Below are 16,128 nucleotides of genomic sequence, written 5' to 3'. Positions count from 1 at the left end.
GAAAGGAAAAGGTGTAAGAAGACTAATGATGGAAATATTACAATACCAATTCTGAAAAAGTTGAGACGCTGTGTAAAATGTCAATAAAAACAAAATGTACTGATTTAAAAACTTGTAAACCCATATATTATTCATAATGGAACACAGTTTAAATATTTGATATGTTCACTAAAAAGGAGAAAAAAAAGGTAATTTAGAACTTTTTGGCAACAACACATCTTAAAAAGTTGGGACAGGGGCAACAAAAGGTTGCACAAGTCTGCCTCTCTGATGGTATGGGGGTGCATTAGTGCCTATGACATGGGCAGCTTATACATCATGAAAAGCACCATCAGTTCAGAAATGTATATGCAGGTTTTAGAACAACATCTGCTTCCATCCAGATGTCTTTTTCAGGGAATGCCTTGCACATTTCAGCAAGTCAAAGCTAAACCATTGCAATGGATTAAATTAACTGACGACAGGTCAGTCAGAGGACTGGGTATAAAATGGACTGGCTTTGTAAGAAAGGAGTCCAGGTGCTGAACTGGCCAGCATAAAGTCCAGACCTTTCACAAACTGCAAACATTTGGTTTAAGAAGAAATAAAAAATCCAGCAAAGATGACCCATGACTGTTGAACAGCTAGAATCCTACAACAGACAAGAATGGGACAACATTCATTTCCAAAACCTTCAGCAGCTGCTCTTCTCTTTTACAGACTGTTGGTAAAAGAAGAGGGGATGCTACACAGTAGGAAACATGGATATTGAGATATTTTGCTACCATCAGATTAAAAATTACCTAATTTTCTCCACAAAAAGATGCAATTTTATAGTTTAGTTTAAACATTTGATAAGTTTAGAATAAATTATTGTGAATAAAATATGGGTTTATAAGATTTACAAATCATTGAATTCTGATTTTATTTACATTTTACACACAACTTCCACACAACAATCCCAACTTTTTCAGAATCAAAGCCTTTTTTGTATAGGTCTAAAATATAGGAATAAATGCACAATTGCTGTTATATTTCTCACACAGAATTGCTGTAAATGGGTAAAGACTAATCAGAATTCCACATAATTGTCACAGATGGATGATGAAAATGAGGAAGCTAAAAGTGTGATTACCAGCAACCCTGCTCCAGTGGCCAGCAGGTGGAGCTGTGGTCATCCTGGATAATTCCCAGAGCATCTGATGGGTGTTGTGTTCAAACATGTTCTTTCCCCCAGCAACAAGGATGTTATGGTATGTGTAGTTATCCAATTTTCTCCACAATGTTCAGAGGAGGCACCAGTGAAGGTTCATCTGCAGTAAACTTTTTCTCTCCTAAAACATAAAAACCCTCAAGGCCCAACAGTCTCCTCTGACTTTGAAGCATAAAAACTAGTCACATTTCAAGCCACTGTCCTATGTTGGGTCATGAATAATACATTTGGAGATGGAAAATGTAGTTTATAGAAATTCTGACTGAACTATCCTGATCTACAGAATATAAGCAAAGCTGGCCTATAAAGTGAAGGCACAATAAAAAGACAGTAGACCCTGTTTCAATTAGGGTTCTACATACCAGGACATTTTCAAATTGATTGGAAGCTTAGTTTCTTAATCTTAGTTTATGTTGAATAAATAACGAACCTGGCGTCACGTGCCGTTGTTTATCTGAGGCTGTATTAATCTCACTCAGTGGTGCCTTCTTTTTGTGCTTGGAACCAAGAATTTTGGAGATCCAAATAAAAAGATATGAAATGAAATGACCCCGCAAAGTTCGAATTTCAGGCAAAAAAGTTAGAGATTCTTCATAAGCACTGACCTTAAATCTATCACACACATTATCCACTAAGAATCATGCTGCTGCAGTGTTTGAAAGAACAGAATATTGAGGAACAGTTTTCAGCTTTTATTTTTAATAATAGTAAAGGTAGTACCTCACTGGGCTTACTGTTGGAGACGCGTTGGCAACTAAAAATTGTAGGAAAATTGCTCAAAAAAAAATCAGCAAATTTTCAGCAGCAGTCTCACTGAATTGTGTGTTTCCGATCAGCTAACTGTTCTGCTCAGCCAATTGTTGTCAATCATGGATTATTTTGAAAGAAAATTTAGTGCACAAAATTTTTGGTCATGTTCAAAATTCAAGCAACAAGACTGTGACCCTCTGTGACCCAGGTGAGAAAACTGAGAACCCCTCCAAAGGTTTCGAGATGTTTCAGAGATTCCCCTGGGATAACTGGTCACCAACAAGCCTCAGTCAAGTGAGATACTGGCTGACTTTTATCACATCCTAATAATTTTCTAATTTGGTGTGATGGCATTCCCAGATCAGAGTTATAACTTCTGAGGTACACGGAACACATTTGAACCAGTAAAAAAAACACCTAATCCAACTCAAAACAAATTTTAAGTTTGTTGCTTGAAAATTTCCATTACAGTTACAGTATTTGGATTTTGGTGTCATCCACACAGCAAATTTTATTGACTATGTAAAAGTTTTTTAAAAATGATTTTAGTCTTGTGTCCACACAGAAACAATGTTTTAGGAGCACCAAAATGGAATTCTTTTAAAAACATGATATAAAGTAAAAAAAAAAATTGAGATCATATCCTTGCATTTTCATCTAAACAGCCAAAACTCTGCTGAAACCTGCTGAAAATGATGTCATAGTCCCGCCTCTAACATGACCTAGAACCTGAGGGCATCGTCTTCTTGTGTTCTTGTGTCATTTTCTGTGTTTCTATGCTGATGAAAACATTTCTACAAACAGTATGGTGTTTATGATGATTTACATCAAACCCAAAAATCGTCTTGGAAAAACTGCATTACTGTCTGGACAAGGTTTAAATACCACTGAGAATGATCAAGATGACCCAGATGGAGATCCTTACCTCGGATAATGCAGGAGAGATGACTGTGGCCAGGCTCTGTGAATAAGGCCTTCTTGGAATGTCTTTTGTCTGTCGGAAAGCAGGAAGACATGAGAACGAGAGCAGAAATGGGAGGAAATTAAACTAGTATGTACTTTGCCCTTGGGGACATCTGAAAACATTTTGCAGCAGTGGCTGACCTGCTCTGTCCCCCCCGACTGTCCCTCCCCATTCTGAAGCTTCTTGGGGTCTTTTTCTCTGATGGTGAAGATCCAGTCATCACTGCCAAAGTCATTCCCGCCTGACGCTTGACCTTCCGGCTCCCTGATCAAACACATAATAAAGAGAATGTATCACAGAACAGCTGCCTCTGCTGAATGTGTTCATTTTCAGAGACAGGAAAAAAAAAGCTGTTACCTTAAAATGTGCAATAAAAACGAGGTGAAATAAAAAAGGAGGAGATCTGAATCCAAATTTTGAGGATGACTGTGACAAACTTACGAGTCAGACTCGTCAGAACTGGACTCCGTAGTTCTAGACTGCTCTGCCTTCCACCTCTTGTACTTGTCCACCAGCTCGGTCAGGTATGACGTCTTTTTCGCATAGCGGACGATCAGTTTATGCTTCAGCAGCTCTTTGGCAGTCGGCCTCTGTGGAGAGAAGGGAAAAAAATAAAGCCGATGCATCAAAATAAACAAAAACAAACTTCAGAAACACAAGACTACATACAAAACTTGGCTCCTTGTTGAGACAGGCTTCGACAAACTCCTTGAGTGGTTTGCAGTAGTTGCCCTCCAGCGTGGGCGGGTTGTTCTTTGGGATGAGGAATAAAACCTTCATAGGATGGAGGTCTGAGTGGGGCGGCTCGCCTTTAGCCAGCTCGATAGCTGTGATGCCCAGTGACCAGATATCAGCCTGCAACACACAGCAGACACGGAAATCTCACAGGATGTTATAGAAAAGTACCATGGCTGCAAGGTGTCAGGTTTTACATTAAAACTGAAATGTTTAATAAGTCTAGTCAAACTATGACCTAATTTTTATCATTTTTTTAATTAAAAAAATAAACTCTCAAAAGTGACATATGAGAGTCAAAGATTACATTAAATAGTATTAAACACTCTTGTGTGACTTTCTTTAGTTTGTTGCCATTTTCGTTAACAAAGAACACCTGTGTTACTACACAAAACTACACTTTATAACCACTAATTTGTAGTGATACACCAAGTCACCGTTCAGTACAGTACCAACATGAAAGAAAAAACCCCAAATTCAACTATTTTTAAAGAGATAACTCTCACAAAAGCAAAGACAAAAAAGACCACCTCTGTTAATAGGAAGGGTCAAAGGCACGAGGTCTTGTACAGCAGTTTAAGATTTTTTAGGAACTGATAAATTCACAATCAAAAAATAAATAAATAAATAATCATACGTGACTGCCTTTTTTTGTATCCCATCTGATGTGTAGAGTAACTCAAGCTATATTTGTCAAACAGAAAGTTTGATAAACTCTAGAAAGACATCTCTTCAGAAAGTATTACTAAATATACAATATAACAAAAACTAAGGAGTGTTTTCTTCAATTACTTGGACCCAAACTTCAAGCAAAATAAAAAACAAACTGAATAACATCTCCCAATGTGAAAATATAAAATAAATAAAATGTGACACACTCAAACATCTCAGCAAGCTGAGTGCCACTGAGAAAATGAAGCTTGATATCAGATAATGAATAAATATACTAATGACTTGCCAAAATAGTTTTCAAAGTTTTGCTTATATGATAAAACTGCCTGCCATATAACATACAGTTGATGATCAGCTGAAGGATGATACGTTTTTCAGGTTTTGTCAGGTGTTTGCTAGATTTTTTCTAGTTTCCTAAAGACTTAGCTGCATGACCTGTTTGATCACAAACAAGTGTTTTTGAATGTTCTGATTGAATATGTGTACAACGTCCCATGTTCTCAGTGGTCTTTGAACTGAACACGACCAACATGGGAGGAAAAGCTCCACACTGGGTGTTAGTGGAGCTGTAAACTTTGTATGATTTAAATACCCTGGTATGTTTGTTCCTTGTGTTCAAATGGTTCTTTGAGGAATTACCACATGAGCTGCTGCATTAGGAACTCAGGACTTGTTTCTGTATACAAGTAGGCCCATTTGTATTTCACATCTGCAGGCCCATCATGTATTTCACACAGCAGAGTGCACAGTATCACACTCACCTCGGACCGAAGGATTTGGAACAGAACTGCTGTTAAAGCTTTTACTTTCAAAGGCCTAGATGAGAAAAGATGACAAATAAACTCTAACAAGCACACCAAAAATGTGGTCCCTCAAAGTGAAATCCTGGGTATTGTTATATTTATCATTCTTTTAGTTCCAAAGTTACTTCTATGGTGTAGTTTTTTTTATTTGTGTAATAGGGGTGTAACAGTGTGCTTAAAGCTGAACTGAAGTGTTTTGGAGCCAACATCAGTTGAAAGAAAATCATAAAATATGCTTATTATAAAATTAAAAAAAAAAAAAAATCTATCAATCTATCTATCTATCTATCTATCTATCTATCTTATACCATCTTTTTTTAATTACCAAACACTGAAGAAACCACTCGGGAGTTTTTGGCTTTTTCCGTGACCCCTCTGATGCATGACGTCTGCTGAGCCGTTGAGGTTCACAGCATTCAGCCATTCATCAGTGAGTGGATGAATACCAGTACAACATGGTTCAATGGGTTGCCCTTAATTGTTCGAACCGGCCAGAAAACACCACTGGAGTTTCATTTGTTAGCTTCTTGAAAGATAAAAACTGTCCTCAGATTTGGATCCATAAACTCCGATGTAGGAATTACTATCAGAACTCTGGTTCGGACCATTTCAAAAAGAAGCACTGCTCCGACCCTCAGTGTGGTGGACTGGCTTCACGCCAAAAAAACAGGACCTTTTGCCAGGAGCAGTCCCAACTATTTTTGATTTTAATTTTAAAAGAAATGCAAATGGGAAGGGGGACATTGTGACAGAGGACGATTCAAGAAAGAGAAGCTTTTACTTCAGATGTGACGTGAATGCGCACTGTCATTAAAAGGTCTGAGCTGCTTACAGGCTGAAAGCCTGAGATCAGTTTGTGATTCAGAACAGTTTGTTATTGGTGAAAAAATATAGACAATCCATGTGATTAAACAAATGTCATAGTCTGAACCTGCTGTTGATTAGTTTACTCTGGCGTGAGAGTTCATAAACGCTACTCTGAAGTGCGGTCATGTTGTTTATGAGTTACCATCCGGTTAGCATCAGGTTAGCTTTGAGTTAGCATTGTTAGCTCTATCCTACCTGTGTTATTGATTTGCAGTTTTGTGTACAAATGTCATGACAATGAACCAGACAGTGGCGGCGTTTTTTGTTCTTGAGTTTTCTTTTAGGAGCCGGCTAGCGCACGTCATGAACCCAGGACGGCAACTCCACCCCACAAATCACCCTACTTTGGAAATTATTGACTAAAACGCTAAAAACAAATTATTTAGGTTTTTTGGTCAGAAAAATGGGTCCCTGGAATGTTGTGTGGATGTGTTTGACTGAATAACATTCATGAAAAGTTAATATTTTGAGATTTAATTTCAATTCAGCTTCAAGTCATGGTTCAGTACATACCTTGGTATAAGGGTCACGGTTCAGTACAATAGGAGAATTAAACAAACTCTGGAGTTCGTAGTTGTGTTTCCACCAACAGTGTGATTATTTTTATGATTCCTTAAGTGTCTTTTAGCATTCAAGCTGCAGCAGGAAAAACTTCCTATATTTTCTGTCTCCCAGCAACCAGCGTTGAACTTGGGTACAGTTTGTACATATGCTCTGGGTTTTATCTCCACATAAACTTAGGGTCATACGCATCATTTGCTTATGACAAAACAAAATGTTTATATTTTTGTTTAGATATGACATTGTTTAAATTACCCCCAATTTCCAGTTAATTCTTTTAATATCCAGGAAATATGTCCACTAAAGAATATTTCCAAAATTCCCCAGGTGAACTTCCAATGGGAAGTTTCTGGAATTTTCCAAAAATTGGCAAGAATTTTTTTGCTCCTTTGCAACCCTATGTGTGCTGTGTTATTACTGTTGCACAACATAATTACCACAGAACAGTGGATTTCTATACATAGTTAACACAAGTCTCGGCTGGAAGAGTGCAACACAATATTTTTGCCATGTTGGCAAAATTGTTGTTGTCTTGTAAGCGCAAGACAACGATGGCTTCAAAGCAAAATAAATCTGGGTATTTAGTGACTCTTGACCAATGTGCCAAGGAAAGATACAAGCAGAAGACTGCTACTGTCAGGACTGAAACGGAAGAGGTAAAAAAGAGGAATGTCGGACAAGCTTGACAACTTGCCACCCATCTCGTACTACAAGATTGTTAATTATTTAGTGTACACAAAGAGTGCCTACACCATGTAGGAGCTACGTGGCCTAAAAGCAATGAATTCATACAATCAGTGTTTCAACGGATTTATAAAGGATGTTTGAACTCTCCGTGTTAATAACAAAGTTCTGATGAGTGTCCTGATTTTTTTATCAGGGTAGATAATAAATATCAGATATGTGCATGTAAGCATACCTTGTCAACAGTTTTTAAAGCGCTTTATAAATACATGATAATGATGACAGTGTGTTAATGAATCATTCAACCATAACAATTTCTATTGTTGTGCTATCTGTTAGATTACTGACAAAACTCTTTAACTTTTAATTTAATTCTTTAACCGTAACATTAGCTTTGGGGTTTAGCACATAGAATAACTGAATTATCTACAGTAGATATGTTTTAACTCATGAAACTGGTATTTCTAGCATACATACAATTATGCTCTTTCATTATTTAATACAGTGGTTCCCAAAGATTTTCTTCTGGGGCCCCCTATGGATTACAATAACCCTCCCCCCCCAAAAATAAAAAATAAAAATAAAAAAATCAACACTTCGGATTGTAACAAACTACAAACCATCTTTACAGTGAAACACTTTTGTAACTGTTTTGTTTTTTCATTCATCCATACTGCTTCCCACTTTGGGAACCACTGATTTAATATAACTGTTATATTTTAGAAGTTTTACTTTTATCAGAATGAAAGTGGTCTGAGAAGATTCAAGACGTCTTTGAACGCTGATCCTTGTGGTTGATGTTGAAATCACAAGGTTAAAATGTAGGGGTAGGACTAGATGCTACCACTCAGATGTAGCACCTAGTCCTACAAATAGGAGTAAGAAGTTGTGAAAATATCAAACATGGAGCTGTAACACTGACTCTGCATATCTTTCTACAACTTGTTCCAAGAAGAAAATTAGATCCAATTTTACCAAAATAATGCACCTCAGGGTGTAAAGGCAAACACATTCCTTTGAGCTTACCTTTGAGTCATATGCCGACTGTTTAATGACCTCTGGGGCCATCCAGAAGGGCGTCCCCACAAAGGTGTTACGTTTGATCTGAGTGTCTGTCAGCTGGCCGGCCACACCGAAGTCTGCCAGCTTCACCTCTCCCTGCTCGGACAGCAGCACATTGGCAGCTGTGGGCGAAAAGGGAGGGATCAGGTTAATGTGATCCAGAAAAACAAACATGAAAAACTCTCCACATCTTCAGAAACCTCTGTCAAAGCCACTTATCTCAATTATTGATTAAACAGTCAACACAACTCCCTGCTGAAATACAAACTATATAATAAATGGAGCATTAAGTGGAAGTCAATACCATTAACGTGTGATGTGATATGTGTGTTTACGCTCCTTGAATGTTGAATGCAGCCAGTCAGATACCTTTGATATCCCTGTGGATCTTCTTCTCAGAGTGCAGGTACTCCAGGCCCTTCAGGATTTCTCTAAGGATTGTGGCAATTTGGGTCTCATCCAGCGCTCCAGGCTCCATCTTTGAAAGAAAAACAAACAAAAGTTGTAAGCTGTGGCTATGAGCTGATCATCTAGAGTTGAAGCAAAACATTAAATATTTTAAGACAAGAATAAACTCTAAAAAATTCCCCGGTAAAATATGCAAGATTTGACAAATTAAGCTAAAATCAACCAAGAACACATTCGATCAGTAAATTCATTCTGTGTAGCAAAGCATGTTTGTTGCCAAAACAAAGCCTCTTTTTTTTGTCCAAAAACTATGAAAACTAAAATTGATTTGTGGCTTCAGGTTGTTTTTGGACTTTTTCCTCACAGTTCGCTTCAAAACAACAACAAAAAAATCATATTTCATAACTATCATAACTATTTGTGATAATGTTTGAACTTTCAGCCCTGCTTTTTGATATAAAACGAAGAAAGCTGCAGCACAAAGAGAGAAGAAAGTCCATGCACAAATTCACACAAAATGTGAGAAAACTTAAGGTGCTCAACAAAAGGAAAGAAGTTTAATAAAACCCAGGAAACAGTGCAACTCTGCCCAAACTTTAAGTGTGAACTCAGAGAAATCACTTACCAAGTCTAAGGCTGAGCCTCCACCTAAATACTCCATAATGATCCATAGCTTTGTGTCCTGCAAGAGAAATAACAAAAACAGATAAACCACTAAATGTTTGGAAGCATTTGTGAAGCCTCTAAATTAAAATGCTTAGGCCCTCTTTACACTGAATGATATTGTGAAAAAATCAACAACAACAAAAATAAAAAGTCATGCAGAATGTCTTTGCAGGGTCTATATGTTATATTCTGTTAATTATAAACATAGTGCAAAAAGTAAGAAAATTTGTGTTTGGTTAATTATTTTTTTGTTGCAACAATGCATCTTGGCACGAATCTTATACTGTTGGAGCACTGTTTATTTCATCTTAATTGTTGCCACATTTGTTAGGAAAATGCATTGATACCAGGGATATAAGTTTGCTTTAGGACATAGCTAACTTGTGACTAACACAAAATATAAAAATTTAAATATATCACAAAATTAACATGAGCAAAGGTTCCAAAAAAACTGCAGACACAAATGGTATGCTCAGATAATTATATGGTAAACAGTTAGACCCACACTCCCCTAGATGCTCACAGTTCACACATGGAGAGTGGATTTATCGCAACAGATACTGCTATTTAAATATTCAATGGTATTGCAATTGTAATATCCTCTAATATTGCACAGCCCTAAAATAAAAGGTCTCCTTTCAAACAGCACATTTTAAACAGGAGGTTATGTTATTTGTAGATTAACAGCTCAGTTACCCAGTGTTGCTTTTCAAAAAATGTTTTTATTGTACACATTTTATTGGGAACAGACAGTCAAATTTTAAATTAAACCAAAAATTAGGGAAAATATTTCTGATAAAACACTAAGGCTAAAAGTGTCAACTTGAGATTATTTAGAGAAATAGTGCTCATGACTGACTGCTGGGTATCTATAAAACAGAAATTTTAAACTACAAACTATCTGCTTCACTAAATACTGCCTCTTCACAGCCATCAGAGAGAACTGAAATTTATTTCTTTGTCTGAAAACTTTAAGTCTGTTTTGTATTTGATTTTTACTTTGTTAACAACCACCATCATCTTTGAAGTTAAAAATGTCAAGTTTCTGCAGCCAAATGATTGTTAACTATGTGTTGAGCAGCTTTCTGTCAGTCCCATACTCAGCAGTTTAATTCATCTTTAATATTGGACACTTTAAAGCACCTTTCCACACTCTGAACCCCAGAGGCAAAACTGCAGCTGCATCAAACTGATACAAAAAAAAAGGAGAATTTTTCATTCAGTCAGAAAATTAAAAAATACATATATTGTAGTGAAGGCAGCATAGTAAACCAGTGGTAAGAGCTGTTGCCTCACAGAAAGAAGGTTGCAGCTTCAAAACTCTGTGTACCCTGCTCTTCGCCCAATGACCACTGGAAATAAGCACCAGCTCCCAGTGACCCTGAACAGAAAAGTGGGTAAAAAAAAAGATGAATGGATTGATATTTTATATTCTATTAATTGTAGTTCTTTGAGAGATATCTGTATCAGCAGGTCAGAGCTGTACAAGTATCAGAAACTGGTATCGGCCCACAAAACCAGAATGGGTGCATCTCGATTTCAAATTTTACTAATTACATGAAGAGCTTTAGGGTTTGTTTACCATTCACATGTCACTTTTTTCTTTCTGTAAACATAAGTGTTTTTCCTAACTCTATCTTCTATTTTACTTGCTTATTTAAACTTGGAAAATACGAAAAACCACTTTAATACTTTTCAGGACTGCAAAGGAACCTTGAAAAACAATCACTTGGAAATATCCTGAAAAACTCTGATTGGTGCATCTGTAAGAAAGAATATTCTGTCACATCATGTTTGCCCCACTTGGACATCTGATGACAAATAAAGATGCTGAAAACTTTCAGTGCATATTGTCTATGGCCCTGTTCGTATGTGGAACAAAGATTACCTTCAGGTATGAGCCATAATACTTGGTGACAAAGGGGCTGTCGCACTGACTCAACACAGTGATCTCCTGCTGGATGTCTTCGATCTCGTCCTCTGCTTCCTCCAAGTCTATGATCTTGATGGCCACCACTTTCTGTGTGCGATTGTCGATGCCTTTAAACACTTCGCCAAAAGAACCCTTTCCAATGCGCTCCAGCTTGGTGAACAGCTCCTCGGGGTCCACTCTGGCATTCTGGTGGTTGAAGGAAGGGGGGGGGGGGAGTTCTTGGAGGGCCGTNAAAAAAAAAAGAATGTTTGAAAAGAACTGAATGTTGGGAGTAAAAAGGAAACACCAGCATGGTGCCATTCTTTCAGATTGTATTATTTCACTCATTGCAACACCTCTGTTTATGTACACAGAAAACAGAATCAGGAGAATGAAAGGGAAAGAGTGTAACAATCAGATAACATGCAGGCAAAACAAAGAAATTCAATGAAACAGTTTGCTGAATTTAATATTAAACTCTTTTCAATACCTAATTTGATCTTTAGTGTTTAGTCATGTCAGGAAGGATTAGCTAACAAAAAATCAAGTAAAAGTGCAGTACATAATATAAATATGTATTACATTGTTATTGTACATAAAAAACTGTCCTTTTCAGCAAAAAGCATTTCTGCAAGTTCACGTCATTTTGTGCTCCCTGATGCCAAGTGTTACATTGGTACTTTATGCCTGAACTAATAAACTTAGCACAAAAAGTAAGAAAATTTGTGTTTGGTTGATTATTTCTTTGTTTTAATAATGTTTCTTGGCAATACATCTTATATTGTTGGAAAACCTGCTCATTTCTCCTTAAATGTTGTCACATTCTTTAGAAAAATCCATTTGTGGGTTGAGCAGCAGAGTTCAGTATGTGGGTTACATCCATGAAAAACTTGCCAAATCTTCTCTGCCAAACAGCTTCTTCTGCTGTTGACTCTTGTTTTGAGCTTCTGGTACCACATGTGCTGACCATCAGGTGCACCTGAAGGCCAGCACCTGTGAACATGGCTCCTGCTACACCACTCATCTGGTGTCTGCTCCAAGCATGTCATGTTTGACTGATCTGGATCAGGCCTGTACCATAGGCAAACTTCAAGCTGGTGTTCTCCAAAACCAAGCTGTAGCATTATTTGGAGTAAACCTGAGTACAGTCTCTGATTAGAAGGTCAAGTTCCTTATAACAGGGGGGGCAGGGACAGGTGTGAAGTGGACATTCCACAAGATGAGACTCTGCCACCAGTGGTAATCCCTGTCTGACACCAGACTCTGTTCTCCAAGATGACATCACTCTCCCCCACAGAGCGGGGTTTATCAGAGACTACCTCCAGATATTTGGGCGTAGAGAGGGTGGAATGACCTGCCTGTAGTCCTGACCTGAACCTCATTGAACACCTGTAGGATCAGCTGTTTGTCCCAGAGTGACCAACACAACCACACTGGCTGACTGATGACAAATACTGGTTGAAGAACAGGATACCATCCCACAGCAGGATGGGACCAAGCTGGTGAGCAGCATGAGGAGGAGGAGCCAGGCTGTTGTGGCTGTGTATGGTTCTTCCACATGCTGCTGAGGCCAGTGTTTGTATAATTATGCCTCGTTTCTTCAAACTTCAATCATCCAATAAATGACACCAAGCAAAGGTGAATAGCAGAATGAGCTGTTTGGAAATTTTTTTTTTTTTTTTTTTTTTTTTTTTTTTTTTTTTACAGGCACAACTCACAAACTCAACTCTGCTGCTCGACCCACAAATAGATTTTCCTAACAAATGTGACACCATTTAATATACAAGTTTTCCTTCAGTATCAGATTTATTGCCAAGAAGTTACAACAAAGAAACAATCAACCAAACAAAAATGTTCTTACTTTTTGTGCCAAGTTTATTTAATTAAAAGCTGTGATTAATAAAAAAGACAAGAAATTTCAAAGTAACACAAATACTGCAAATACTGATTTTCTGTCTTGAAAGGAACATATGGCATAACATTGGATTGACCTAAACTTTACAACACTATGCATTATTCATAGCTGTATTTTTCTCAATGATCATCTTCTTTAGTTCCCTATTTGTGATGAGAAACAATGATGACAAGTCTACAGCAACAAACTCCTTTTACTGCCAAAAATGTCTGATCCCGTTTGTAATTACTGAGGTAACAAGTTAAAGATAGAAATCTCACACCGTACTTGATTAGTCTAACTAATCAGATGTGCAGACATGAACCTCTGTAATCGTTATCTGAAAGAGAAAACACTTCAAATGTGTTCATTCTGACTTTTCCGTCAAAGCATTCTGTGGCATTTTTATCAGTGTGGAATAAAAAAAACAAACAAAAAAAAACAACTAGAGTGCCACAGGAAGTGAACTAAAATGACTTAACTCTCCAGAGGCTGTTATGTGGAAAACACAAGGGCAAGCGCAGACTAAAACAACTTCCTTTTATGACCTCTTGTGAGCAGAGAAAGGCTCATTTTCTCCACTTTGAGGCAGCTAAAATTAAAGCAGACGACTGATTCAAATTCAAAAACAGACTTTTACATAATTTAAAAGGACACTTTTGTCTTCTCAGCAACATTTATACAAGAAAATACACATCCTAATGAAAAGTATGGCGTAATAACAATATTAATAATAAAAAAGTACAGTGGCTTCAGAAAGTAATCAGACCCTGTTACTTTGTCATTTTTTGCTGAAAAAAATAAAATATACCTCAGATAGTTTGTTTTCAGGAGTTGACTCCTGTTGATTCACATAGTTCTTACCTTGCTTCTGTGTGTTCAAATATTTATTTTTCTGATACATTTAACTGTAATCAGTTATTTAACGCTTAAAGTAAAGCTCAGGTAACGCCATGATTGTGTGCAGGGGAACATTTTGGGCCCACATCCCCTATTTTTGGTGCGCAAACACTGGTTCCAAAAATACAACATGGCCGCTTTCCAGAAATTGGTTCCTGCTGGCTTTAGTTCCTAGCAACAAGACAAGGTGCGGACAGCTGGTTTAGCATTATGTTTATGGCTGCGACACAGTAATATCATAAGTGACATCATCGTAATAAAGTGTTACTGTCATCAGCTTTGGGCCAAACCCATTATTTGACCATGACAAAACAAAATGTTCATACTTTTGTTTGGATATTATATAGTTTGTTGAAATTACCTCCAATTTCCAGTTAATTCTCAAAAATTTCAATAGATCCCATAGACTGTTTCGAATTTGGAATATTTCTGAATTTTCCCAACTTAACTACCCATTGAAAGTTTCTGGAAATTTACAGTTGAATACATTTTTTTCCTTCATCAAGTTAAACTCACGACCCCATGACAAGGTGAAAACTGAATTTTATAAAAAAAAATAATTTATTCATTAAAAATAAAAAAGTTATCTAATTTTCCAAGGTATTCAGAGCTTTTTTCAACAGCACCTGACATTTAGCTCAGGTTCTTCCAATTTTTCTTGATCACTGCTGAGATGTTTCTTCACTAATTGGAGTCCACCTGTGGTAAATGATTTTGATTGGACCTGATTTACAAAAAACACACACCTCTTTATAGAAAGACTCTTAGCTGACAATCAGTGTCAGTACGTTTGCAGGTTGTTATTCAGTTATCAGGTCTGGAATATTGTCTTTGTGGCCAGAATCGTAGGATAAGGCTGGGGTCTGCAACCTTTACAATTAAAAGAACCATCTTTGGGCAAATGGAAACTATTAAACATCCTCTTCAGTGCAGCTTAACGAGAATCCTTGTTTAATCTTAGAACTGTTCCGAATCATGAGACAACAGAGAAAATGGAAAAAAAAAAAAGACTTCAGAGGACTGGGTTACGTCAGAGGATTTAGCCTGGAAGAAACATGAATCATGTAGACTACCAAGACCAAGAAGAAGAGAAACGGACATCAGAGCAAAATCCAAGCCACAACGTCGAAGGAACTGCCTGCAGGGCTCAGAAATGGGGAAAGCTACAAAAAGTTTCTGCTGTACTGTTTCTTCCCAAAAACTCAGAGGCCTCTATAATTCTCAAATAGAGGAAGTTTGGTACAATCAGAACTTCCAAGAGCTGGACACCTGGACACACTGCAGTACGGTCTTAGTGAGGGAGGTGACCAAGAACCTGATCATGACTCTGACTGAGCTTCAGAGATCTTCTATGGAAATGGGACTAAGTTCCAGAACAAGGACTGCAGAACCTTCACAGATCTGGGCACTGGGACTCAACAGAAGCCCCTCCTGAGAGCAAAACACTTGAAAGCTGCTTGAAAGACTGCGAGGATTAGGATTCTCTGGTCTGATAAAACTAAGATGAAATGTTTGGCCTTGATTCTAAACTTATTGTCTGGAAGAAACCAGACACCACTTGTCCAACTGAAGGGATAAATTTTTTATAACTTGTTTTTGTGAAAAACGGGGAAACTGGGAATGCTTTGTGAACATTTATATTTCTACTTAGATAACTTGTTTTTGTGAGACGGGGAAAGACAACACATATTTTTCTGTGTGAATCGTAATGTTATGCATATAACTACTGTTCCCTGAAGGAGAGGAACGAGGTACAACATATGTACTATGGGATATCACGCTCCCGCGTGTCCTGGCTGAAGACACCTTTAATCACGCCTTTAGGCAAATGACGTGATGACGACAAGTGACACGCCCCGCCTGCACTATGTAACCGTCCGTCATCACAGTCATTCCTCAGTTCAATAGCCGCTCTTCACCAAGCCCAGCTGAGCAGCGGGGCAGCCATGTGTTGTACCTCGTTCCTCTCCTTCAGGGAACAGTAGTTATATGCATAACATTACGTTCCCTTTCAGTCGATTCACTCGGTACAACACATGTACTATGGGACATATATAA

The 16,128-nt window shown here is 37.6% G+C and overlaps 1 protein-coding gene across 1 annotated transcript in view; it reads right to left on the bottom strand.

Annotated features, from left to right (window-relative positions):
- Window positions 1–16,128, bottom strand: part of stk24b (serine/threonine kinase 24b (STE20 homolog, yeast)) — a 34,701-nt gene that overhangs the window by 3,613 nt on the left and 14,960 nt on the right. The window contains exons 2-9 of the mRNA XM_017426853.3: window positions 11,253–11,483; window positions 9,324–9,380; window positions 8,660–8,768; window positions 8,255–8,412; window positions 3,576–3,761; window positions 3,348–3,496; window positions 3,047–3,170; window positions 2,868–2,936 (exon numbers count right to left, since the gene is read on the bottom strand). Of these exons, the coding sequence (XP_017282342.1) occupies window positions 2,868–2,936; window positions 3,047–3,170; window positions 3,348–3,496; window positions 3,576–3,761; window positions 8,255–8,412; window positions 8,660–8,768; window positions 9,324–9,380; window positions 11,253–11,483 (1,083 nt within the window). The remainder of the gene's footprint in view (window positions 1–2,867; window positions 2,937–3,046; window positions 3,171–3,347; window positions 3,497–3,575; window positions 3,762–8,254; window positions 8,413–8,659; window positions 8,769–9,323; window positions 9,381–11,252; window positions 11,484–16,128) is intronic.

The sequence above is a fragment of the Kryptolebias marmoratus genome, linkage group LG23 (genome assembly GCF_001649575.2).
Source record: "Kryptolebias marmoratus isolate JLee-2015 linkage group LG23, ASM164957v2, whole genome shotgun sequence".
In the NCBI taxonomy this organism is placed as follows: Eukaryota; Metazoa; Chordata; class Actinopteri; order Cyprinodontiformes; family Rivulidae; genus Kryptolebias; species Kryptolebias marmoratus.
This window is presented reverse-complemented; position numbering and strand designations above follow the sequence as displayed.